Below are 27,296 nucleotides of genomic sequence, written 5' to 3'. Positions count from 1 at the left end.
CAGACAATCGATATTGACCCAGATACATCCCAACACACACTCAGTGTGAGACTGTGTTAGTTGTGCAAGGGTCACCCACACCCGCCTGCAATTGCTAATAACCTATTAGCAACAACCTGACTATAAGTAAAAATCTGAGGCCTGCACAGAAGACTAACCAGCTAACACAGAGAATGTGCTGTAGGCTACAGTCAGCAATGGCAAAAATTGTAACAGGGGTGCCGGATTTTTGTTAGTCCACTGGTCTGTAATATATACTGAACAAAGATATGAAACAACATGTAAAGTGCTGGTCCCATCTTTCATGAGTTGAAATAAAAGACCACAGAAATGTTCCATAGGCACAAAAAACTTTATTTCTTTAAAATGTTGTGCACAAATGTGTTTACATCTGTTAGTGAGCATTTATTTATCCTTTGTCAAGGCAATCGATCCACCTGACAGGTGTGGTATATCAAGATGCTGATTAAACAGCACAATCATTACACAGGTGCACCTTGTGCTGGGGGGAAATAAAAGGTCACTGTGCAGTTTGTCACACAACACAATGCTACATGTCTCAAGGTGAGGGAGCGCACAATTGGCATGCTGACTGCAGGAATGTCCACCAGAGCTGTTGCCATATAATTTAATGTAATTTCTGTACCATACTTGGCAGTACATCCAACCGACCGGACCTCCACATCTGGGGGAGAAGGGTGGGGAGAAGGGTGGGGGTACACAGGAGTATCTGTTGGTATGGCTCCCAAATGAGTGGGCCTAGAGTGCATTCTGAGAGTTTTCAGACCCCTAAACCCTTTTCACATAAAATCAAATTGTAGTTGTCACATACATGTGTTTAGCAGATGTTATTGCGGATGTAGCGAAACGCTTGAGTTTCTATCTCTAACAGTGTCGTAAAATTAAACATATTTCACAACACACAAATCTAAAGTAAAGGAATTAATTATGAATATATAAATATTTGGGCAAGCAATGTCAGAGCAGCACAGGCTAAGATACAGTAGAATAGGATGGAATACAGTATATACATATGAGATGAGTAATACATAGACTAAGATACAGTAGAATAGTATAGAAAACAGTATATACATATGAGATGAGTAATGCCAGATATGTAAATATTATTAAAGTGGCCAGTGATTTCTAGTCTATGACTATAGGGAGCAGTCTCTAATGTGCTAGTGATGGCTGTTTAACAGTCTGATAGCCTTGACATAGAAGCTGTTTTTCAGTCCCTCGGCCCCAGCTTTGATGCACCTGTACTGACTTCGCCTTCTGGACGCAGCGGGGTTAACAGGCAGTGGCTCGGTTAGTTGTTGTCCTTTTCTACATTTTGTTACAGACTTATTCTAAAACGGATAATCCTCATCTACACACAACAAATACCCCATAGTTAAAGTTAAAATGTTTTTAGAAATGTTTTGCAAATGTATTACAAATAAAAAACAGAAATACCTTTACATAAGTATTCAGACCCTTCGCTATGAGATTCAATTGAGCACAGGTGCATCCTGTTTCCATTGGTCATCCTTGAGATATTTCTACAACTTGATTGGAGTCCACCTGTGATAATTTCAAATGATTGGACATGATTTGGAGACACACACTTGTCTATTTAAGGTGCATGTCCGAGCAAAATCCCAGCCATGAGGCCCAAAGGAATTGTCCGTAAAGCATGGAGACCGGATTGTGTCAAGGCACAGATCTGGGGAAGTGTACCAAAAAATGTATGCCGCATTGAAGGTCCCCAAGAACACAGTGGCCTCCATCATTCTTAAATGGAAGAAGCTTGGAACCACCAAGACTCGTCCTAGAGCTGGCCATTTGGCCAAATTGAGCAACAGGGGGAGAAAGGCCCTGGTCAGGGAGGTGACCAAGAACCCGATGGTTACTCTGACCAAGCTCCAGAGTTCTTCTGTGGAGATGGGAGAACCACCCAAAAGGACAACCATCTCTGCAGCTCTCCACCAATTAGGCCTTTATTGTAGAGTGCCCAGACAGAAGCCTAACCTCAACAAAACGCACATGATTGTTTTGTCTTTAGGCTATTCAACCCAGCCACCACACACCTGCCCTTCATCCACACAATATTTAAAGTGGAACTGACAGCATTAACTACTTTGCAGATATGAAACAGACAAAAATAATATCAGACAAATATAAAATTCCCAGTTTATGCTCCAAAACCAACTTCACGGATTATAACTGACTCAACATTCCATGACCTACACTAAGGCATTATTGTCAGAAAAGATGGATGCAGTTCAATGCATGAATAATATAATTCACCAATACATTTCTGGTAGTCCCCAAAAATATTGCTATCAGGTTGTAAATCACAGCTGGCCTGGTACATAGGCTAGTTTATCTATTCATGTAGCAAGCTAAAAACATGGAGCCTAATACTCGCTAGATAGCTGGCTGCTACAAACACATAACACCCACTGAATATGACCGGTGTCAATAAAGTAGGCAAAAAAAGTAAGTCACGAATGCTCTAGATAACATGTAAACAGCCTAACCAACTCTCATAGTGCAAGTAAGATGGTCAATGAGGTCTCTCTCATTTGTGCCAGGAAAAAGCTAGCAAGCTAGCCGAGTTTAGCCAGTTAGCTTGGGTGCTTGGTTGAGACAAACATGGATTGGCAGGCCAGCTGCAGAAGGACGAGTAGGATACAATTCCAACATTTACCAGTGTAATTTTCATGGTCAACTAGCTGAAAAAGTTTGAAGGGGTTTACCTATGGTCCTTCATTAGATTTTAGCACATCTTTCTCTGGCTAGTGTTCCTTCTGTAGCTCAGTTGGTAGAGCATGGCGCTTGTAACGCCAGGGTAGTGGGTTCAATCCCCGGGACCACCCATACGTAGAATGTATGCACACATGACTGTAAGTCGCTTTGGATAAAAGCGTCTGCTAAATGGCATATATTATTATTATCTTGATCTTGTTGATGTACATAACTCAGGGAGAAAGAGCCAGCCTTTTCATGTTTGTTTCATCAATAGGACTGTACAGTTCCCAAATGGAAGAGGACTCCGGTGGTATATGTAGAAATCCATTCAGGTGTATTTTGTGGCTTTTGGCGAATGCGTTCTAATGATCTAAAGTCGCGCTGTTGCTACTGACTGTAAACACACAGTCCAGTTCAAAGTGAATGGGAGCAGGCCTTACTGCCTGTAAACACACAGTCCAGTTCAAAATCAATGATGACAGGCCCTACTGCTGTAAACACACAGTCCAGTTCAAAGTGAATGATGACAGGCCCATGTGGCAACTGGCTTGTTTTCATAAAGGCCTATTGTATGTAGCTCTGATTACGCAGACTGGTGCGCCATAGCCAGATTCCACTCCTGTACGAGATAAATGTTTTTATCTACTGCAGTGCCTATAAATTGTTAAAACGCACAGCTGCATTCCCACTCTATATTGCTATAGAATTTTCACAAATTCTTTAGAATATTTGGGAATTACATATACTAAGAATTTATGAAAATGTAAAATATCCATAATTGTTCGCTTGTCAGAATTTGCAGTTTTTTTTTTCAAAGGCGTCATATCCTTCCTGGGGTGTATATGAATAGATTTTAAAAGATTTCATGTTGCTTAATGACCCTAAACCCACCTGCCCTGCAGATATAACTGCAGGTTATGAATCAATCTGCCCTAGGGGTCAGGGTCCAGGGCAAAAAAAACTCATAAGAGGTTAATTCCTGCATTCAATAGGCCTATATGAGACTGAGAAGAAACATGAAATTGGTGAAAGGGGAAAACTATAGAAGAGAGAAGTACTGTTATGTCATGAGCCACCCAAACTATACGTGTGTTTAGTGGCCGTTTGTGACCGTCTGGAGCAGGGTTCATGAAAGTGCCACATGGTGTCAAAGCCCAACCCCCCAGGCAACCACAATCCCTCAACATCTGCACTGACTGTCTACCGCACATAAGCAGTCACGACGGTGCAGCGTACCATGCCTAAAAATGAGCATCGCATCACAAACAAAAATAAATCCCCGTACAGTATTCCCTCCCTCATTTTCAGAGCCACAAATTGAGGGCAAAAACAGGTAATGGCGACAACACTGGTTGTTGATTCAAATCCTTACACATCCAATAGGCGTCCCGATCTGCCAGTTCTCGCTCAACGTAATTATAACGTTTCGAGTGTCTGGGAATGTACTTGCAGCAGACACATGTAAAATGTTATAACTAGCTAGCTACATCCATATGAAAATATGAACTGACGAAAGTTGGGCGTAGCTAGATAGCGTCAACAAGCCACCAGTCAAATAAGCGTTGCGTTCAAGCAAGTCAGTTAACTATAACCTCATACGTTAGCTAACGCTACAAATAAACAGGAACATTGCCATATAGCTAACTTATTTAACATGGCGCTAGTTGAGCGATAATTTGCTCACTTCCCAAAGCAAATAGTTAACTGTAACTAAATTAGCTAGTTAGTTTGCTAGTAGCCAAACCGTAATTCTCGTTCAGTCACACCCGTGTCTACTGTCTCTGGAAATGTCTGGACGCTGGCTAGCTGGCTAACCTTAGCTCGCTTGCTAATGTTGTTGGCCAGGCAGTGTCCTGGCGTTAGCTAGCAGGCTAACTTGGTACTCCAAGTCAAAACAAGTTTATTTTTCGAGCCGGTGGCTGGCTGGCTGGCTAGATACCCACCCACCGTCGATGTGTCTTTTTGGAGTTGTTCCATGTAATTGTATTATCAACATTTTAAAGACAAGTTCCATCTATTCTGCTGCGCGAGTCTCGATCCCCACTCACCGGCCCGAGTTGTGTCTGTGAGGTCGTGGTTTGCGGCGCTCCTCGGGAACTCCTTCAGTTTCCTGCCGCTGAGGTTGAGGCAACCAGTTGCCGAGGCTTCGTATAATGCCCTGTCCAGTGACCGATTCCAAGGTACAGGAACCGGTACCCCTACTCCATTCCCGGGAGCCCCTACAGTTCCAGAATTGCCGACCGCAAAAGTAAGTCCGGTGTTCTCCGCAGACAGCAACACCGAGGCCGCCATTACACAGCTTGCTAACTCCCACCGATTCTCCCTATTCTGGAGCCCCTAGATAGTAGTACGCAGGCGCATAATGTGAGGGCAGACTGAAAGCGTTGAGGAAGGGAGAGGCTAGTTTGGGAGTTCGTCATGCGCAGTGATGATAAAGAAGAAAGATTTCCCCACCGGAGCGGTACATACTTTCAAAGCAACGAGATACGAATGACGTCATCCATCTGCTGGTGTGACGTTCCTGGCTGTTTTTGATTTTCTTCTCAAAATCATTTTGTTACTTTGAACCTTGTCACAATCATTAGGCATTTTAAAGCCTAAAAACGACAGATAGTGGTCCTCAATAGGGGGCATAGGAGCCCCAGGAAGTCGATTACAGGGGTCCCTGAAAAAGCAGAGATGAAACAGAAGAACCATAATATAAAACGAACGAACTGGGTCTCAGAAAGGAAACGTTTGAGAACCCCAACAATAGTACTTAGGTAGTGTCCTATAATGATACTATTGCCCAAGAATGCAAGTGTGTCTGCCTGACCACTATTGAAAACAGCTTGATTGGTTTAAACTTTTTTAATCCCAAAGGTAACTAGATCAAATAAAATTGAAGAATAATACAAACAAATTGTCCCAATTGAAATATTGGGTGTATTACATATCAGTTAACTAGTATAGCTCCTGCCAATCAGGGTAATTTTGTAGATGCCAGATCGCCATGGCAAAACGCATACTTCACCAAAGTTTTCGCCAGTGCCGTCTGAGATGTTGCGTGTGACTAACCTACTAACGGACCAGGATAGATCCACAGTCCCCTCCCCAATTTCATTGTGAGCATGTTAGCCAAATTTCAACACTCTTGAGTCAAACAGATCAAGAGATATTTATATGTGCCCGTTATAGCACCACCGTTTGGGGTTTGATATGAATGTTCAAATCAAATCGTAATAGTCACATGTGCCGAATACAACAGGTGTAGACCTTACTGTGAATTGCTTACTTACACACTCCTAACCAACAATGCAGTTTAAAAAAAATACAGATAAGAGTGAAAGTAACAAGTAATTAAAGAGCAGCAGTAAAATAACAATAGTGAGACTATATACAGGGGGACACCAGTACAGTGTCAATGTGCGGGGGCACCGGTTAGTTGAGGTAATATGTACATGTCGGTAGAGTTATTAAAGTGACTATGCATAGATGATAACAACAGGCAGTGTAAAAGAGAGAAGGGGGGTGGCTCAATGCAAATAGCCCGGGTAGCCATTTCATTAGGTGTTCAGGAATCTTATGGCTTGGGGGCTAGAAGCTGTTTTAGGAGCCTCCTGGACCTAGACTCGGCGCTCCGGTACTGCTTGCCGTGCTGTAGCAGAGAGAACAGTCTATGACTAGGGTGGCTGGAGTTGGACAATTTTAGGGCCTTCCTCTGACACCACCTGTTATAGAGGTCCTGGATGGCAGGAAGCTTGGCCCCAGTGATGTACTGGGCCGTTCGCACTACCCTCTGTAGTGCCTTGCGGTCAGACGCCGAGCAGTTGCCATACCAGGCAGTGATGCAACCATGCTCTCGATGGTGCAGCTGTAGAACCTTTTGAGAATCTGAGGACCCATGCCAAATCTTTTCAGTCTCCTGATGGGGAATAGGTTTTGTCGTACCCTCTTCACGACTGTCTTGGTGTGCTTGGACCATGTTAGTTTGTTGGTGATGTGGACACCAAGGAACTTGAAGCTCTCAACCTGATCCAATGCAGCCCCGTCAATGAGAATGGGGGCGTGCTCGGTCATCTTTTTCCTGTAGTCCACAATCATCTCCTTTGTCTTTTTCACGTTTTCGGGAGATGTTGTTGTCCTGGCACCACACGGCCAGGTCCCTGACCTCCTCCCTATAGGCTGTCTCAATGTTGCCAGTGGTCAGGCTTACCACTGTTGTGTCATCTGCAAACTTAATGATGGTGTTGGAGTCGTGCCTGTCATGAGTGAACAGGAAGTACAGGAGGGGACTGAGCACGCACCCGAGGGGCCCCTGTGTTGACGATCAACGTGGCGGATGTGTTGTTACCTACCCTTACCACTTGGGGACAGCCCATCAGGAAGTCCAGGATCCAGTTGCAGAGGGAGGTGTTTAGTCAGTATATCGTTCACATTGGCCTCGTCAGACTCATTAAAGGAAAAAAAAGGATTCTGCCAGTCCGTGGTGAGTAATCACAGTTCTGATGTCCTGAAGTTATTTTTCGGTCATAAGAAACGGTAGCCGCAACATTATCTACAAAATAAGTCACAAACAACGCAAATAAACACAAACAAAACACAATCGGTTGGGGTCAAGTAAAACGTCTGCCTTCTTCTCCGGCGCCCTCTTACCATTCTTGGATATGTTGAGTCTTGACAGTGTTTGTAACATGTACCAAATGTTATGTATCTATATCATAAGGTGAATGCACCAATTTGTAAGTCGCTCTGGATAAGAGCGTCTGCTAAATGACTTAAATGTAAATGTAAATGTATGTGGCAGACCATGCCCATATGAATTTGTATTGGTCGGTAGCGGCCATGTTGTTTTAGGTACAAGTCTGGAAATGATTGTGTTCAGAGACCTTTGTCCATAGATGCCACATACAGTGCCTTCAGAAAGTATTAATTCATATGTCTTGACTTATTCCACATTTTTGTGTGTTACAGCCTGAATTCAAAATTGATTCAATATATGTTTTTCCTCACCCATCAACATACAATACCCATAATAAAAAAAAGTGAAAACATGTTTAGACATTTTTTGAAATGTATTGAAAATGAAATACAGAAATATCTCTTTTACATAATTATTCACACCCAAGTCAATACTTTGTAAAAGAACCGTTAGTTGCGATTACAGCTGTGTTTCTCCACACCTGGATTGTGCAATATTTGCCAATTCTTCTTCTTAAATTCTTCAAGTTCTGTCAAATGTGCAGTTGATCATTGCTGGACAACCATTTTCAGGAGTTGCCATAGATTTTCCAGTAAATCTGTCAAAACTGTAACTCTGTCACTCAGGATCATTCTTTTTGGTAAGCAACTCCAGTGGATTATTTATTAGATTAGGCCTTGTGTTTTAGGTTATCGTCCTGCTGAAAGGTGAATTCCTCCCAGTGTCTGGTGGAACGCAGACAAAAAGATTTTCCTCTAGGATTTTGCCTGTGCTTAGCACCATTCCGTTTAATTTTTTTCCTGATAAACTCCCGAGTCCTTAATGATTACAAGCATACCCATAACATGATGCAGCCACCACTATGCTTGAAAATATGGAGAGTGGTACAAAGTAATGTGTTGTATTGAATTTTCCCCAAACATAACACGTTGTATTCAGGGGGGGGGGGGGGTGAATTGCTTTGCCACATTTTTTGCAGTATTAATTTAGTGCCCTGTTGCAAATGTGATGTATGTTTTGGAATATTTTTATTCTGTATGAGCTTCCTTCTTTTCACTGTCCAATTAGGTTAGTATTGTGGAGTAACGAACAGTGTTGTTGATCCATCCTCAGTTTTCTCCTATCACAGCCTGTTTTAAAGTCACCTCATGGTGAAATCCCTGAGCGGTTTCCTTCCTCACCGTCAACTGAGTTAGGAAGGACGCCTGTATGTTTGTAGGGACTGGGTTTATTGGGAAAGGGAAGGGAATACCTAGTCAGTTGCACAACTGAATGCATTCAACCGAAATGTGTCTTCTGCCAAAACGTTCATGTTTTGGCAGGGAAGCAGTTGTTTCACCCGGGAAACAGTTGTTTTTGGGGCTTAACTGCCTTTCTCAAGAGCAGAACGCCAGATTTTTCCACCTTGGCTAGGGAATTTTGTTACTGGCCCAATGCTTTTAACGGCTAGGCTACACCATCCACAGTGTAATTGATATCCTTTTGAACATGGTGAAGTTATTAATGTCTGCTTGTTTTATTTTTACCCATCTACCAATAGGTGCCCTTCTTTGCAAGGCATTGGAAAACCTCCCTGGTCTTGGTGGTGGAATCTGTGTTTGAAATTCACTGCTCGACTGAGGCACCTTACGTACAGTGGGGCAAAAAAAGTATTTAGTCAGCCACCAATTGTGCATCTCCAATTCAAAATTAAATCTAGAATCGGCTTCCTCTTTCGCAACAAAGCATCCTTCACTCATGCTGCCAAACATATCCTCGTAAAACTGACTATTCTACCGATCCTTGACTTCGGCAATGTCATTTACAAAATAGCCTCCAACAATCTACACAGCAAATTGGATGCAGTCTATCACAGTGCCATCTGTTTTGTCACCAAAGCCCCATATACTACCCACCACTGCGACCTGTATGCTCTCATTGGCTGGCCCTTGTTTCATATTCATCACCAAACCCACTGGCTCAAGGTAACCTATAAGTCTTTGCTAGGTAAAGCCCCACCTTATGTCAGCTCACTGGTCACCACAGCACCCAACCTGTAGCACGCGCTCCAGCAGGTATATTTCCCTGGTCACCCCCAAAGCCAATTCCTCCTTTGGCCACCTTTCCTTCCAGTTCTCTGCTGCCAATGACTGGAATGAACTGCAAAAAATCACTGAAGCTGGAGACTCATATCTTCCTCATAAACTTTAAGCACCAGCTGTCAGAGCGGCTCTGTCCCAATAGCAGAGCTTTCTTTTCAGCACCATGGAGTGATTCCTTATCACCACTACACCGGTCTATCAGCAGAGCCTTGTCTGGCAGAGAAACAGTTAATTCAGCCTCATTTAGTGCCTCATTTACTGCCTGTAAAAAAAACATAGCTGACTAGCTTAAATAAATGTGATTTCTACTGACAATTGAGATCTACAAACTATGCCATAAGGGAAAGATGAGCAGATAAGAGGCAATCCGTAATTTCGATTAAAACATTAATGAGCAAGCTAAGATGGACATAGTCAAAAAAACTATTTGTTTAGCACTTTTGAAATGTACAGCAACAGAATTCAGAACATGAGCCGTTCTTACAGTGTTCTCCCTGTACACTAAGTTAGAACCATATATTAAATAAAGGGGTATAAGCAGACAATGAAAGCTCTTACAATATTTGATGATGACATTTCTCTAAAACAGGCTACAGGCAAATAGTAGGCTAAGTTATGAGGGGGAAAGGGACCAAATGATTAAGGTGAGGCACATGGGATACTAACAGCTTACTACACAACATACTTCTTAACTACAGTATACATATCTCCCTGGCATATTACATCATTTAAAACAAATAATGATCCCACAGTCCCTTCCCCGATTTAATCGTGGGATGCAATAACAGCCCAAAACAACAACTATTATTTGGGGGAATGTAATGTGAATACACAAGAGAGATAAAAATGGAAGCAAAATATCACACAGAAAATACTACAATACCCATAATGCATAGTTTGAGGACATACCTTGTCGCATATTGTGGGCACATGCGCTGTTCTTGTGGATGAGCCGGTGTATCATGGCGACATACGTGGATATTCTGAAGAGCGAGTTTCCCGAAATTGACACCGAAGTGTTCGAATATATCACGGGTAAGAGACTGTAAATGAATGGAGAGGGTGTGTGGATCTCGTACACTTTAAAATGCCAGAGGCTAGATGAGTGGCGGATGGCTTCTTCTCCACGTGAAGTAACGTTAGCTAGCATAGCCGTCCCACAGCGTTGACGCTCAGTCAAGCCAAGTTAGGGGAGACTAGCTAACGTTAGCTTGTAGCTAACAAGTAACATGCCATTAGTTATCTTATCGGCCCGGTTGAACAACGAACTATAACCGGGTGAGCTAGACTAGCTCATTTATTGCTTTGAATTACTAGCCAATTAGCTGCTTCTGTGTGGATTTACCGGCATGTAGTAGTACATGGGAATTAGTTATATAGCGCTTTAAGGACCCAAAGTCACACAACATCAACCTAAACATGAACAAAGAGTGGGGTGGGCTCAAGGAAGGGAACGCGTAATGTTATCTATGTTTGGGTTTTGGGTATGAATCCGGCTTACATAGAGTTTTCACTACTTCCGAATGTCAGACGAAGATCCTCCCGTATTCATTTTGGGGGTGCTGGGGATTGTGGGAAGGTGTGCGGCGAGAACCCTTACTAGCCAAGCGCTATAAAAAAAGTTACGCCTCGATCACACCGACAGGGATTGCATTTTGGTACACCGGAAGTGCATTCATTTCCAATGGCACGCTGAGTTTGCCTTGAAGCGTTGCAGAGCGTTCAAATTAACTGCTTGACATAAATGGTCGCAGAAGGTGAATGTTCAACTTTTGTCGTACACACATCTAGATGATGCTGCGTGACCATTTTGCGCTATCAATTCAAGGGCTTTATTAGCATGGGAATGTAGAGGACTGCTAATTATTATGTAGGTGACATTACTGCTATTGCATTGTTATAACTGAGACAACACAACGTATTTTCATAGTAAAACATCAACCTACTTTCTGTTGTGTATATGAAGCTTGTACTCACTGTTAGCAAGGTGCCCTTTTTGCTAGTCTCTGATGAGCTAACAGAGGGGGCCGTATATACGTGTACCAGATATCTTTACTCTGAATAAACCTGTCGCTTGTCGTACAATCTACCACCTTGTCTGAATCGATCCTTAACCGGCTCATCCTTCTACATATCCTTTTATCAACAGGAAACATATGTTCACATTACCAAAGCAAGTGAAGTAGATCATAAACAAAAGTTAAATAAACAACCTCAATGTCGGTGTGATGAAGGCCTTAAGCTCTGCTCTACTTTATGCAAATTGCACGCTGCCACTGCTGCCTTTAACCAATCAGGTGAGGAGAGAATGCTTGCTTGAAAATCTTCAATTCATGAAACCGTTTCCCGCCTGTTATTTGTTCTGGGCAAGCAAAACTAAAAAAGATGGAGGACGGCCAATCATCGCAGTGTCTGGTTTTTCAATTCTATGTTATGTCACTTTGCTAGATAGAATACAGAGACAAAATCAGAAGGTAAGTGGCATGGAGGAGGATTGTGAGTGAAGAGAGATTTGCACAACAATTAGTGCTGAGTGAATACCCTAAATTCCGGTTATTTTTAGTTTTTTTTTTTAAATAACGAATTGACCAATGTTGGTTCAATTATTTGAATTCCATTTCGTTAATGTTTTTTTTCTGTGATTTCAATGTGCAAATTGCACGGTTTCTCTTGAGAAATCAGATCCAGCCAAACTGTGCACCGTAGTAGGGAGTTGAACTTTCCAACAGGCCAATATTCTACATAGTGCATCATTTCCTACAATGACCATAATCCATTGCGCATCTACTTGTCTGGTCAGTGTTTCTTTTTTGTTTACGTCCCTGTAAATGAGCATTTCTCCTTTGCCAAGATAATCTATCCTTTTGACACATGTGGCAAATCAAGAAGCTGATTAAACAACATGATCATTACACAGGTGCACCTTGTGCTCGGGACAATTTTATTTAGATTTTATTTATTTAAACAGGTAGGCCAGTTGAGAACAAGTTCTCATTTACAACTGCGACCTGGCCAAGATAAAGCAAAGCAGTGCGACACAAAGAACAAAGTTACACCTGGGATAAACAAACTTACAGTCAATAACACAATACAACATCTATATACAGTGTGTGCAAATGTAGTAAGATTAGGGAGGTAAGGCAATAAATAGGCCATAGTGGTGAAATAATTACAATTTAGCAATTAAATACTGGAGTGATAGATGTGCAGAAGATGAATGTGCAAGTAGAAATACCGGTGCAAAGGAGCAAAAAAATAAATAACAATATGGGGATGAGATAGTTGGGTGGGCTATTTACGCATGGGTCAAATACAATTTGATTTGATTGCTGACCTATACTTATTACTTACTGGACTAATAACTCGGTAACTAGCAAAGAATGTCAACAAATGTGCACATGCGACTCTGCGCTCTGAACTGATCTGAAAAGTGCATTCACTCTCGGGTGATGGAAAGGCTGCTCACGGGCTACCCCACCAATAGAATTATACACATAGTGCAAATTAATGGGGCGAACTCAGTGAAGTTCAGTCTTGAGTCTGCGTGGCCTGGCATTTCTGTTGCACAGCAGTCCCGGAGGAGGTGCGCAGTTTAGCGTGAACATTGCTGATTATCCCATATATCCAGTGAAAACATTCTAAATCACCTTTCCCTTGCACAGAAAACTCTGGGGGCGGAATTAGGCTAGTTGAAAGAGACTGTTTCAGGCCTGATCCAGTTGATTGATTTGATACAATGTTGCACTTGAATATGATTGAAAGAAATTAAATTTTCATCCTTTTATTTTCAACCTTATTTATTTGTCGGCTTTATGTATTTTAACTTAGTTGACAATGGACGTTATAGGCCAATGGTTGCATTGTCCGTCTCCGAGTTCCATGCGCTCATTTAAGATATTTAGCATCCAATGATCACGGTTTAACAGTGTCCATATGGCAGAGGCTGGTGCTCCTGCAGTTAGTTGAATGTTTACTTTGATTTTTATATAATTTTAATTAAGATTTTTATGATTAACCATGTGATAATGATTTTGAGAAACAAAGACATTTGAATAACTGTTCCACGAAAATACGCAATGAAAATCATAACTGGCACGCAGATAGGTAGAAATGGTAGGATAAATTGTATGTATTCCCAAACTGGAAACTCATGCACATCCTATGAAGTCTATAAAATAATTGCCTCTGTTTCTATTTTCAAGCAAGGTAAGACCCGAGGTTCCTCCCGCAAGACATTGTGTAGTTGGGGGGGGGAAAGGTGGCCAAATCGGTGTGATGAATCATGCTTCAACATGTGGCAGACCAACGGATGAATCTTGTTTTTTGGCGAATTCCAGGACAATGCTACCTGCCCCAATGCAGAGTGCCAACTGTAAAGTTTGTTGGAGGGGGAATAATGGTCTGGAGCTGTTCATAGTTCCACCTCATTGAACACCTTTGGGATGAATTGGAACGCCTAATTGCCCAACATCAGTTCCCGACCTCACTGATGCTCTTGTATCTGAATGGAAGCAAGTCCTCACAGCAATGTTCCCAACATCTAGTGGAAAGCCTTCCCAGAAAAGTAAAGGCTGTTATAGCAGCAAGGGGGCGGACTAACTCTGTATTAATGCCCATGATTTTGGAATGAGATGTTCGATTAGCAAGTGTCCACATACTTTTGGTCATGTAGTGCATCTGTTTTTGCAATGGATGCGTCTCAATCCACTGCATCTGCCTATGTCGCACTTCTGCATCTGCAGTGAAAGATGACAGCGCTAGAGAGGTGTCTGTCAGTCCATGAGATGTCCCAAAATTAGGTTTAATCACAAAATATGACACTCACTAACTCAAGCGTCTTGGGACGCGTCTAAAGTCGGTACAGCCAATCTGGGAACTTCTGTCTGAAACGTCCACAGTTTGGGCAACACACTAATATGACCCATCTGTGCAAAAGTGAAACTGTGTTTTACTCTAGGACTCCAACAGGCCTCACAAGACTCGTCTGGAGGTCACCTGGAACCAGCTGAAAACAATTTATGGAAATACTGTATACAAGGAGACTGTTTAGTGACAAATACTTGTTGAAATAAAAAAATATAGTGTTTCCTGATCTTCTATCTCTCAGATATAGGATAGACACTTCAGAACAAGCTTTGTTTAGATTTTTGTTGTTCCGTGTAGTGAATCTGTTTGTGTGGGCTTATTGCACTCAGTCCCAAAATACACTTTTCATCAAATAATGTTTGTATATATTTTTTGATACTTCAAGGGATACCCACTCCGCAAAAACATGAATTGAATATCTTCCTGAATTTTCTATGGTTTCTGTAGAACCACCTGCAACTGGAAATGGACATTTCTAAGCTATATTTCTATCCTGTGTGATAGGTGTGTTGGACTGTGGAGGGGCGGAGTTTGAGGATGGAGAGGAGGTGTATGATGCGATTGGTGGGCTGCTGCAGGGGTCATCGGCTGACTGTAAAAACGAGGATGACATCCGGGACATCTGTCAGCAGATGTTCAACACTCTTAAACTGTAAGTGCAACAAACACACAAAACCTTAACACCCACCTCTTTCACAACCAGCATCCAACACAAACATTAACTAACTGCCACACACCAAAGGCTAATAATTTATGTAATTCGCTTGCTGATTCATCAAAAATATACCCCTGTCTTCTCCATCAGGAGTAACGGCCATGCCGCTTCAAAGCAAGTGCTGCTCGACACTCCGGTGCAGTTGTCTCAGATATCTGCAGAGTGTGGTAAGTCTGCAGGGGACTTAGGTCTTGCTCTTTGTTGTCAGCTTTACGGTCCAGTATACAGATTTGTATATGTAGAGATGTATACGTTTGATATTCATTCTGGTAGCCTGTAATTTTCTATCTACTGTTTTTAGCCTTTCTTCCTATTTTCTCTACCCTTCCTACCACCTCTCCCATGTCTTTTAATATCCTCCCTGACTTATTGTTTCGTCTCATTCCACTCCTTCTGTCTTTCTTGTCTCAGTATCTGTCACTAACGATGTCCAAGGGATCTGGATGATGAAGAGGGGCCAGAATACAGTAAAGTATTTTTTGTTGCATCGTATCTTCTTGTGTATTATGTTCTTTGTCTAAGCTACAGGCCTGACTTGGACCTATGTTTTTCTCCTGTCAACTTCATCCACTTTTTCTTCCACACACCACCTCAGACGGTGGACGCGAGGAAGCTAGAGAAGGCCGAAGCCAAGCTGAAGCAAAAACAAGGGAGGCGGAATGAACGGGATTCGCAAAAAACAACTAGTCCACTGTGAGTTTCATATGCTTTTCATCTACACCTGAAGACCATGCAAACAGTTTATCATTGGCAGTGGTGGAAAAAGTACCCAATTGTCATACTTGAGTAAAAGTAAAGATACGTTAATTGAAAATGAATCAAGTAAAATTGAAAACCACCCCATAAAATGCTACTTGAACTCTGTGAAGCATTTATTTGGGCTGCAATTTGTGAGGCTGATAACTCTAATTAACTTATCCTCTACAGCAGAGGTAACTCTTCCTTTCCTGTGGTGGTCCTCATGAGAGACAGTTTCATCATACCGCTTGATGGTTTTTGCGACAGTACTTGAAGAAATGTTCAAAGTTCTTGAATTGTTCCGTATTGACTGACCTTCGTGTCTTATTGATGGACTGTCGTGTCTCTTTGCTTATTTGAGCTGTTCTTGCCATAATATGGACGTGGTCTTTTACCAAATAGGGCTACCTTCTGTATACCACCCCTACCTTGTCACAACACAACTAATTTGCTCAAATGCATTAAGAAGGAAAGAAATTCCACAAATTCACTTTTAACAAGGCACACCTGTTAATTGAAATAGATTCCAGGTGACTACCTCATGAAGCTGGTTGAGAGAATGCCAAGAGTGTGCAAAGCTGTAATCAAGGCAAAGGGTGGTTACTTTGAAGAATTTCAAACATAAAATATATTTAGATTTCTTTAAAAGAAAAATGGGTTACTACATGATTCCTTATGTGTTATTTCATAGTTTTGATGTTATTCTAGAATTTAGAAAATAGTACAAATAAAGAAAAACCCTGCAATGAGTAGGTGTCCAAACCATTTACTGGTAGTACAAAATACCCCCCCAAAAATAACTTAAGTAGTACTTAAAAGTATGTTTTCTTCAGTACTTTACACCACTGATCCTTGGTTTGGTATTGTGACAGCAAAAATACAGATTTCTATTCACAGATGTATGATGAAGTTCGTTTACCGTGTCAGAGTGATATGATTTGGACTGATGTTTCACCTCTGCCTGTCTTCCATTCCTCTCTCCTACTGTCTTCCTTCCTGTACTCATTCTCTCTACTTCTATCTAATTTGTCTCCTTCTGGTTCCCTCTGTCTATTTCTCCCTCTGTGTCTGTCTCACTCTGTCCTCGTCCGCTCTGCCTACCGCTGTTTGTCTCAGGGTACTGGAGGAGGCATCAGCCAGCCAGGCTAGTAGCAAAAAGGACAGTCGCGTCGACTTGTCCGGGAAGAATCGCACCTACGACATCCGCATCGAGAACTTTGACGTGTCGTTTGGCGAGCGGTGAGGGTTCACTCTTAAGCTGAGTCCCAAATGGCACCATGTCTCTATTAAGTGCAGTACTTTTGACCAGGGCCAATAGGGATCTGGTCCAAAGTACTGCGCTATATAGGGAATACAGTTCCATTTGGGATGAAGCCATACCCACTCATTCTCCTACTATATCCAGCACTGGAGCAGGTGGTTCATTCTAATCAGCATCATTCAATGCTGTGTTAGCTAGACACCGTTTCCACCAGTATTTACCTGCTATTTCAAATGAGTTGATGTGGTTATGATAGTTACTTTCTGCAAATTACTTTAAAGAATTTCAACACAACTACCTGATATCAAATGGTGCGAAGGAGTGCTTGTTTAAATGAATGGCAAACAACTAAATGAGTAAATCATAGGTTATTCCTGTGTAATTACCCTTTTATTGTTATTTCTTATTTGATACCAGACAGCGTGAGAGCGACAAAGGGAGTAGGAGAGAGACAGAGACATTTAAGTGTGAACCGTAAAGCAATATGCAAGCAAATTGTCTCTCTCTGATTTTCCAGGTCCTTGCTGCAGGGGGCGGAGCTGTCGCTGTCGACAGGTCGCCGCTACGGCCTGATTGGCCGCAACGGCCTTGGGAAGACCACGCTACTGAAGATGCTGGCGAGCCGCAGCCTGCGCGTCCCCGCCCACATCACGATCCTGCACGTGGAGCAGGAGGTCGCTGGTGACGACACAGGGGCGCTGCAGAGCGTGCTTGAGAGCGACACGGTCCGGGAGGGGCTCCTGACGGAGGAACGCCTGCTGAATGCGCGCATAGCCAACGGAACGTACGTCAGTCTTACTTACTCCTTACATTGGAAGGAGTCAATACTGGCAGCCTTGGCAGATTTAAATGTTTTTGCAGGATTTTTACACTTTTGGGTTTGAAACTGCAACAGTCACTAAACCTGCAGTTTATTCTATTCCATGTTAGTGCTGAAGGAATGGAGACTGTTCGACTGTCGGAGATCTATGCTAAACTGGAGGAGATTGAAGCAGATAAGGCACCTGCCCGGTAAAGAGCCACACTAAACATGTCTGTACATAATGTCATATCTGTGTGTTCCTTACATTAGCAGTGTATTTAGGTATGTACATGTCATATCTGTGTTCCTTACATTAGCAGTGTATTTAGGTATGTACATAATGTCATATCTGTGTGTTCCTTACATTAGCAGTGTATTTAGGTATGTACATGTCATATCTGTGTTCCTTACATTAGCAGTGTATTTAGATATGTACATAATGTCATATCTGTGTGTTCCTTACATTAGCAGTGTATTTAGATATGTACATAATGTCATATCTGTGTGTACCTTACATTAGCAGTGTATTTAGATATGTACATAATGTCATATCTGTGTGTACCTTACATTAGCAGTGTATTTAGTTATGTTCATGTCATATCTGTGTGTACCTTACATTAGCAGTGTATTTAGATATGTACATGTTATATCTGTGTGTACCTTACATTAGCAGTGTATTTAGATATGTACATGTCATATCTGTGTGTACCTTACATTAGCAGTGTATTTAGATATGTACATAATGTCATATCTGTGTGTACCTTACATTAGCAGTGTATTTAGATATGTACATGTTATATCTGTGTGTACCTTACATTAGCAGTGTATTTAGATATGTACATAATGTTATATCTGTGTGTACCTTACATTAGTAGTGTATTTAGATATGTACATGTCATATCTGTGTGTACCTTACATTAGCAGTGTATTTAGGTATGTACATAATGTCATATCTGTGTGTACCTTACATTAGCAGTGTATTTAGATATGTACATGTCATATCTGTGTGTACCTTACATTAGCAGTGTATTTAGATATGTACATAATGTCATATCTGTGTGTACCTTACATTAGCAGTGTATTTAGATATGTACATGTTATATCTGTGTGTACCTTACATTAGCAGTGTATTTAGATATGTACATGTCATATCTGTGTGTACCTTACATTAGCAGTGTATTTAGGTATGTACATAATGTCATATCTGTGTGTACCTTACATTAGCAGTGTATTTAGATATGTACATGTCATATCTGTGTGTACCTTACATTAGCAGTGTATTTAGTTATGTACATGTCATATCTGTGTGTACCTTACATTAGCAGTGTATTTAGGTATGTACATAATGTCATATCTGTGTGTACCTTACATTATCAGTGTATTTAGATATGTACATAATGTCATATCTGTGTGTACATTAGCAGTACATAATGTCATACATTAGCAGTGTATTTAGATATGTACATAATGTCATATCTGTGTGTACCTTACATTAGCAGTGTATTTAGGTATGTACATAATGTCATATCTGTGTGTACCTTACATTAGCAGTGTATTTAGATATGTACATAATGTCATATCTGTGTGTACCTTACATTAGCAGTGTATTTAGATATGTACATAATGTCATATCTGTGTGTATACTGTACAACAGATGACAACAGATGCATGTTCTGGTTTGATAATTGTTTTCTGTTTCTCTCCTCCCCCCTCTCTTTTCCTCTCTTTTATACAGTGCTTCAATCATCCTATGTGGTTTAGGTTTTTCTCCCAAAATGCAAACGCTGACAACCAAGTAAGTTGCTGTGTGTGTGTGCCTGTGTGTGTGTCTGTATGTACGATTAACTGATCTCTCTCTGTGTTCTCTTCACAGGGAGTTTTCTGGAGGGTGGCGAATGAGATTAGCTCTGGCTAGAGCGCTCTTCGCCAAGTGAGTCTCTGCTTGTCGCTTTTATCCTGAGGACAGTCTTCCCAATTAAAATACAAGGACAGAGATTATATTAGAATATTTCTGTACATTTATAAATCTCCAATGAGCTATTTCCTGAATCTCAATGTATTATAGACCATCAATTCCATAGACAGATTATCAAGACATAAATGTGGCTCTGCTAAATATTCTAAAGCTAGCTTCAAGTCTCTAAGTAATGTGTATATTTGTATTGTCTCTTTTTAGGCCTGATCTTTTGTTACTTGATGGTGAGTGATTAAACCACATGAAGTATTTTTGTTTGATCAGTTCAATGGTGTCCAGCAGTCAGCGCAAAGGCCCTCTGACTGACTGTTGGTCTGTGTGTTTGTTTCTCAGAGCCCTCTGACTGACTGTTGGTCTGTGTGTTTGTTTCTCAGAGCCCTCTGACTGACTGTTGGTCTGTGTGTTTGTTTCTCAGAGCCCTCTGACTGACTGTTGGTCTGTCTGTTTGTTTCTCAGAGCCCTCTGACTGACTGTTGGTCTGTCTGTTTGTTTCTCAGAGCCCACCAACATGTTGGATGTCCGAGCCATTCTTTGGCTGGAGAATTACCTGCAGGTAGGTTACTCCTGCTTACCGAATCAAATTCAATCCCCGATTGGTGAAAGCACAGGCAAGTGTGGACAATAGGGACTTTCTACCATATTCCTTACCAGAGTCCAGGTCAAGGGGCGTGAATGAATGTACATTTCAGGGAGAAGGGTAGAAAATAGGAGCATACGTTAAATTGTTTTAATTTCCAGAACGTGCTGGGTAATTCAAATTTTGCCTCTGGGTGTCCTTGAGACAAAAGGGGTCCTCTACATTGGCAAGGGACACACCTGCTCACGCTCATGAGCCAAGCATACATGGTTAGCCTCAAATGGATTGTGTTGTATCACAAGTTAGGAAATTGCGAACAACACTCACGCCAAAATGTGACTTTAAGGTTGTGTCCCAATAATATTTCCCTTCTCCTGAAGTCTGCACTCATTTAGTACTTCTACAAGTCAAAAGACATTGGATTAATGAAGGCATGGGCTAGCTGGAGTTACCACCATATTTCTTCTACCACTTATTTCCATCCAAATCACTGAATGGAAGTGAATGAATGCACACTTTGGGTAGAAGGAGAGATAATTGTGACATAACTAAATCAAGAGCAACATGTTCAACTTCCATATGGCCCGTTTAACTCCTCTGCCCCCCACAGACCTGGCAGACCACCATCCTGGTGGTGTCCCACGACCGGAACTTCCTCAACGCCGTGGTGACTGACATCATCCACCTGCACTCGCAGCGGCTGGAGAGTTACCGCGGCGACTACGAGAACTTTGTCAAGACCAAAGAGGACCGTCTGAAGAACCAGCAGAGGGAGTACGAGGCCCAGTTTCAGTACAGAGAGCACATCCAGGTGAGGAGCACACACACACACACACACACACACACACACACACACACACACACACACACACACACACACACACACACACACACACACACACACACACACACACACACACACACACACACACACACACACACACACTGTCCTGCACACACACATTTTCTCTCACATTGAGGTATGCACATAAACTAAAAAGCCTATGGCAAGTGTAATAACAATGCACTCTCTAAGCATTTGTCTTTGCTGATTAGTATGTTTATTTTATATGATCTTGAAATGCCAAACGTATCAACATCCTGCTAAATACTAGATGATATATTATAGTATCTTATTACTATACATTATAATCGTGGATTGATCCCCTCCCTCTGTGTGCCAGGTGTTTATCGACCGGTTCAGATACAACGCCAACAGAGCGGCACAGGTGCAGAGCAAACTGAAGCTCTTAGAAAAACTGTGAGTAACCATCTATTTCAAAATGTTACACGCACCCCACCCTGCTTTCTCTCATGTAGGGCTCCCTTGGGAATTACAGCCTGAAAGTCCAATTCATTGTAAAGGATAACTTCCGTCTTGCACATGCATGATGACCTCTGTGTGTTTGTTTGCCTGTGCAAACAGAACAGGTGCACAGGGGAATGAATGGTCAGTGTAAAGAATGTCTATTGTCATCCGTCGTCCATTCCCCCGCTGCTCTTCTCTTGTCTCCTGCAGGCCTGAACTCAAACCTCTGGAGAAGGAAACCGAAGTCACCTTAAAGTAAGAGACCGCTCCTCTTGTCCCGAATGAAGTCAGGTTTCAATTCTCATATTAATCTGAGCGCTAACGTGCGTACGTGCGTCTGTCCACAGGTTCCCTGATAACTTTGAGAAGCTGTCTCCCCCGGTGCTCCAGTTGGATGAGGTGGAGTTCTACTATAACACTGACCAGCGCCTCTTCACACAGCTGTCTGTGTCTGCAGACCTGGAGTCTCGCATCTGCATCGTACGTATTAATCACACTGCTCTCAATCCTGATGACTAGTTCTAAATCACATGCACTGCTAATAGTTAGGGATGCACCGATGTGATCATTCTGGGCTGATGCCAATATTTTCTTTGCGATTTCAACTGATTCAGATATTTTTTTCATTTTATGGCCCTTTTTAAATGTCCTAGCACAGATAGGAAGTGCAACAACGGTTCTATGTTCATAAGGCTTGTAAGAACATATCTTCGCCCCCACATTGTCACTGATATATTGTGCCTCCATTAATATTGTACTTTAAACCTGTGAAACACTTCCACAGACAAACGCTCTGTGCAACCTTCCAACTGCTAAAGTAGTACCTACAGTCTCTCTCTCTCTCTCTTTCTCTCTCCTCTCTCCTCTCTCTTCTCTCTCAGGTGGGTGAGAACGGGGCGGGTAAATCCACCATGCTCAAACTACTGATGGGAGAGTTAACACCTGTCAACGGCATCAGACACGCCCATCGGTGAGGTTCTATGCTTGACGTTAGCCATGTTCCTCTGCTGCTAGTGTGTGTCTCGGTGGGTGTGCGTGCAGGGAAGTAAACGACAGCTTTATTTCCCTTTCTCGCTCAGGAACCTGAAGATCGGTTATTTCAGTCAGCACCACGTGGATCAACTGGACCTCAACGTGTGTTCAATTGAGCTGCTACTCAACAAATTCCCAGGTGACCACCCACCACCAAAACATATCAATACTGATCATTATCAAACCCTGGGCTGTGTTCATTAGGCACCAAATGCAAAGAAAACTGATTGGAACAGCACTACCTGGACTTGGCCCAATACCCGTTGCGTGCACTAATGAACACGACCCAAGTGGTTGTTACGAATCCCTATGGCGAGTTAGATGACAACGTCACGAAAACAATGAGCTCGCTTCAATGGGGGAAAAGGCAGTGTGTTGTGATTCTGGATGACCAGGTGGCTAGCAACAATGACAAGAAAGCTGCCATGTGAGGAATCGTTGGTGAATCGTTTCAGCTAGTTTTATCTTGTTCTTGATACCATGTCTTGTTTTGAGGTGTTTTAACTGATGCTGATGTGGCTAAGATTCGCTAGCTAGCTAACCAAGAACTGTAAAGATGTATTTGAGACAAGTGCTATTTAGGTTTTCAATAAACGTCGGGGACTAATTATAATTTACATTCTGGCAACCGTCTAAGCCAACCCTGTCTGTTTTGGCCCATGTTGCTTAACAACCAACCCATCTATAGCCTGCAGTCTTTGTCATCTGTAACCCTTTTTGTCCCTCCCAGGTCGTAACGAGGAGGAGTACAGACACCAGCTGGGTGGCTATGGAATAACAGGGGAGCTGGCAACTCGGCCTGTGGCCAGTTTGTCAGGAGGGCAGAAGAGCCGGGTTGCCTTCGCTCAGATGACAATGCCTTGGTAATGCCTTTTATTACACTCCATGGCCGCAAAATTGTACACAGGATTGTCATATTGTAGTAGTAAACTGGTTTTAGTTAAGTTGGAAAAACGTCCTTGTACGAGCAGTGTATAGCCTCCACACCATGACGTTTAATAATGGCATTGTGACCAGCTTAGCCCGCTGGGTTACATTTCTCTATCCTTCAGATGTTAAACGGACTCTGGTCGGTTCTTATCTTCGCTCTATCACCTTATAACTGATTAAGGGTTTTGACCGACACTAGTCGGAAGGTGTATTTAAAAACAGGTGTTGATATATATTTAAAAAATGGAAGCAGCATGCAATTCAGTTGTGAACCTCAAACAGCTAGCATTTATGCTAATGATAAAACGATTTTACAAATCTTCACACTAAGTCTAGAGATTTGGCGACTACAGTGTTTGTTCGTCCCTACAAATCTGCAAGGGAATAATTGCTACGTCAAACAGCCACTGCATGGCGCTATAAATAATGTACTATTATATTTTGTGAACACTTGCATATAGTACATGTATAATGCTTCAATGCGTTAATCTCTTTCAGCCTGCTCATAAGCCAGCAACAGCCCCCCGTTTCATTGCTGCTTGTAGCTACAGTTGTATCTCTTACTCACTTTTTCTCTTTCTCTCTCAGCCCCAACTTCTATATCCTTGACGAGCCAACCAATCACCTGGACATGGAAACGATCGAGGCTCTAGCGAAAGCGCTCAACAAATTCAAAGTAAGCTTGTTAATCTGGAAGAGAAAATGTCCTTTATCAGTTGAGTAAATCATGGATGGCTTTTCTTTATAAGCTCACTTTGGCCTCTAGCTATCAATCAATGGAAATGATAGCTCTTGAACAGTTTTAATGTGCGTTCATACCCTTAACAACTCTATCCTCTCCTCAGGGTGGAGTGGTCCTTGTCTCTCACGACGAGCGTCTGATCCGGCTCGTGTGCAGAGAGCTGTGGGTCTGTGAGCACGGGAACGTGCGGCGAGTGGAGGGGGGCTTCGACGAGTACCGGGATATCTTGCAAGAACAGTTCCGCAAAGAGGGCTACCTGTGAGTGGTAACTCACCCATTACGCCAACTATGACAGGCATGCCAAGTTGCCAATTGACTTCAATAACCTAAAGCCCCCCACCCCCACTCTTCACTCCCTGACTGCCAATCATCATCCCCGGGGAGAGAACTGAGTTTAACTGTCCCGGCATCCTCTCTGCTCCCCCACACTACCGTTTTTGTTTTGTTTGTGATTTAGTTCGGCCCGACAGTTCAAAGTGGCGTACTCTTGTCTATTGTCCTGAAGCAGACACGTTTTAGGGTACATGGAGGGTACAAAATCTGTCGAATATCGATTGTGTGTGTACTCTGAAACTGCTCCGGCCTCACCACTAAACCTTTCTGATCATAATAGTTGGAGCTGGTTTGGTTCACTTAACATCAAGGAGGATATTCCATCCTGTGAAGGTGGGGGTGCTGTACCCTCTAACTGTTAACCCCATGTGGGCAGCCATCTTGGAATAACGCTACATCCTTTTAGCTCTCATTAATATCAGTGAAGGGATGAATGTCTCCATTTCTTCATCCATGTTGAAAATGTGTGTGATTGAGTGCGAGAGAGGATATATTTCAAGTGATATGGGATGATGTTTCTCCTGAACATGTGTGCTCGTGATGGAGAGGGATCATCTCTTAATCAGTGGAACCTGGTGCTGAGCTGAAATGGCACCCTGTTCCCTACATAGTGCAGTATTTTGGGAACAAGCCAAAAGTGCACCATCGCGTCATTTCAGACACCCCTGGTCGTGTTCACTGGGCACCAAACAGAAGAAAACAGTCTGAAACGGAGGGACTACGTGGACTTGTTCAATAAGAAACGCTCCTTTTCTGTTCCAAATGTTTTCTGTTGCGTTCCCTAATGAACACGATCCTGGAAACATCCATATGTGTTAGCATGGGAACCCACCAGCACAACAACAACTTGTACAACAGCAGCAGCTGGCTCCAGCTCTCTTGGGAAGAAACAGCAGTATCTCCAAGTAAAGAGGGGTATTATATTATATATATACACACACATCTTAAAGACAATTATCAGAATAAAAAACAAAATTCCTTCTGCTTCAACGTTATATCACTAACTTATAAATAGCTGTTTAAAGAACGATTCAATCATAACACCATGCTAAATAAAAAGCTTTAATCATCCATTCGCCAGGTCTGATGTTCGTGACTATTATTTTGACAAAGTGGACCCCGTTTCATAACAATCTAGAGAAGATCTATGGATAGAGTCCATATACAAGCGACAGAAAACACTCAAATAATAGAAATGTTTTGTGAAAATTGTAAATGGATGCTTAATCATTCACAGGTTGAGTTCATAAAGGAGTGGACTGTGCGTGTGTATATGGTGATTTGATTTTTACATTACATTACATTTAAGTCATTTAGCAGACGCTCTTATCCAGAGCGACTTACAAATTGGTGCATTCACCTTATGACATCCAGTGGGACAGTCACTTAACAATAGTGCATCTAAAACTTAGGGGGGGTGGGGTGAGAGGGATTACTTAACCTATCCTAGGTATTCCTTAAAGAGGTGGGGTTTCAGGTGTCTCCGGAAGGTGGTGATTGACTCCGCTGTCCTGGCGTCGTGAGGGAGTTTGTTCCACCATTGGGGGGCCAGGGCAGCGAACAGTTTTGACTGGGCTGAGCGGGAGCTGTACTTCCTCAGTGGTAGGGAGGCGAGCAGGCCAGAGGTGGATGAACGCAGTGCCCTTGTTTGGGTGTAGGGCCTGATCAGAGCCTGGAGGTACTGAGGTGCCGTTCCCCTCACAGCTCCGTAGGCAAGCACCATGGTCTTGTAGCGGATGCGAGCTTCAACTGGAAGCCAGTGGAGAGAACGGAGGAGCGGGGTGACGTGAGAGAACTTGGGAAGGTTGAACACCAGACGGGCTGCGGCGTTCTGGATGAGTTGAAGGGGTTTAATGGCACAGGCAGGGAGCCCAGCCAACAGCGAGTTGCAGTAATCCAGACGGGAGATGACAAGTGCCTGGATTAGGACCTGCGCCGCTTCCTGTGTGAGGCAGGGTCGTACTCTGCGGATGTTGTAGAGCATGAACCTACAGGAACGGGCCACCGCCTTGATGTTAGTTGAGAACGACAGGGTGTTGTCCAGGATCACACCAAGGTTCTTGGCGCTCTGGGAGGAGGACACAGTGGAGTTGTCAACCGTGATGGCGAGATCATGGAACGGGCAGTCCTTCCCGGGAGGAAGAGCAGCTCCGTCTTGCCGAGGTTCAGCTTGAGGTGGTGATCCGTCATCCACACTGATATGTCTGCCAGACATGCAGAGATGCGATTCGCCACCTGGTCATCAGAAGGGGGAAAGGAGAAGATTAATTGTGTGTCGTCTGCATAGCAATGATAAGAGAGACCATGTGAGGTTATGACAGAGCCAAGTGACTTGGTGTATAGCGAGAATAGGAGAGGGCCAAGAACAGAGCCCTGGGGACACCAGTGGTGAGAGCGCGTGGTGAGGAGACAGATTCTCGCCACGCCACCTGGTAGGAGCGACCTGTCAGGTAGGACGCAATCCAAGCGTGGGCCGCGCCGGAGATGCCCAACTCGGAGAGGGTGGAGAGGAGGATCT

The 27,296-nt window shown here is 42.8% G+C and overlaps 2 protein-coding genes across 7 annotated transcripts in view; one reads left to right on the top strand and one right to left on the bottom strand.

Annotated features, from left to right (window-relative positions):
* Nucleotides 1-5,161, bottom strand: part of LOC123994798 (DISP complex protein LRCH3-like) — a 78,902-nt gene extending 73,741 nt beyond the window's left edge. For 2 of the 6 annotated variants that reach the window (XM_046297792.1, XM_046297791.1), the window contains exon 1: nt 4,785-5,159. In XM_046297792.1, the coding sequence (XP_046153748.1) occupies nt 4,785-5,028 (244 nt within the window). In that variant the 5' untranslated portion in view covers nt 5,029-5,159. Of the gene's footprint in view, nt 1-4,784 lie in introns of all 6 variants that reach the window. The other 4 variants (XM_046297790.1, XM_046297793.1, XM_046297795.1 and 1 more) reach the window with 4 other exon arrangements.
* A 5,260-nt stretch (nt 5,162-10,421) lies between these two features.
* On the top strand, nt 10,422-25,854 carry LOC123994799 (ATP-binding cassette sub-family F member 3-like). The gene is made up of 21 exons (XM_046297796.1): nt 10,422-10,533; nt 14,869-15,016; nt 15,170-15,246; nt 15,491-15,546; nt 15,675-15,772; nt 16,934-17,056; nt 17,596-17,862; nt 18,009-18,089; nt 19,616-19,675; nt 19,754-19,810; nt 20,057-20,079; nt 20,353-20,408; nt 21,043-21,243; nt 21,617-21,693; nt 21,952-21,996; nt 22,089-22,221; nt 22,623-22,711; nt 22,821-22,912; nt 23,504-23,636; nt 24,292-24,379; nt 24,549-25,854. Exons 1-21 carry the CDS (start codon nt 10,446-10,448, stop codon nt 24,705-24,707), a joined length of 2,151 nt encoding a protein of 716 aa, XP_046153752.1. The 5' UTR covers nt 10,422-10,445; the 3' UTR covers nt 24,708-25,854.
* The last annotated feature ends 1,442 nt before the right edge of the window (nt 25,855-27,296 follow it).

Source organism: Oncorhynchus gorbuscha, linkage group LG14, assembly GCF_021184085.1.
Source record: "Oncorhynchus gorbuscha isolate QuinsamMale2020 ecotype Even-year linkage group LG14, OgorEven_v1.0, whole genome shotgun sequence".
NCBI classification, from domain to species: domain Eukaryota; kingdom Metazoa; phylum Chordata; class Actinopteri; order Salmoniformes; family Salmonidae; genus Oncorhynchus; species Oncorhynchus gorbuscha.
This window is presented reverse-complemented; position numbering and strand designations above follow the sequence as displayed.

Excerpts from the sequence above, each read along its gene's own strand:
- LOC123994799 (XM_046297796.1), top strand. The coding sequence starts at position 10,446 with ATGAGCCGGTGTATCATGGCGACATACGTGGATATTCTGAAGAGCGAG. Across the intron at positions 17,863-18,008 it reads GCGCGCATAGCCAACGGAAC|TGCTGAAGGAATGGAGACTG; the intron begins GTACGTCAGTCT and ends ATTCCATGTTAG. Across the intron at positions 19,811-20,056 it reads GCTAGAGCGCTCTTCGCCAA|GCCTGATCTTTTGTTACTTG; the intron begins GTGAGTCTCTGC and ends GTCTCTTTTTAG.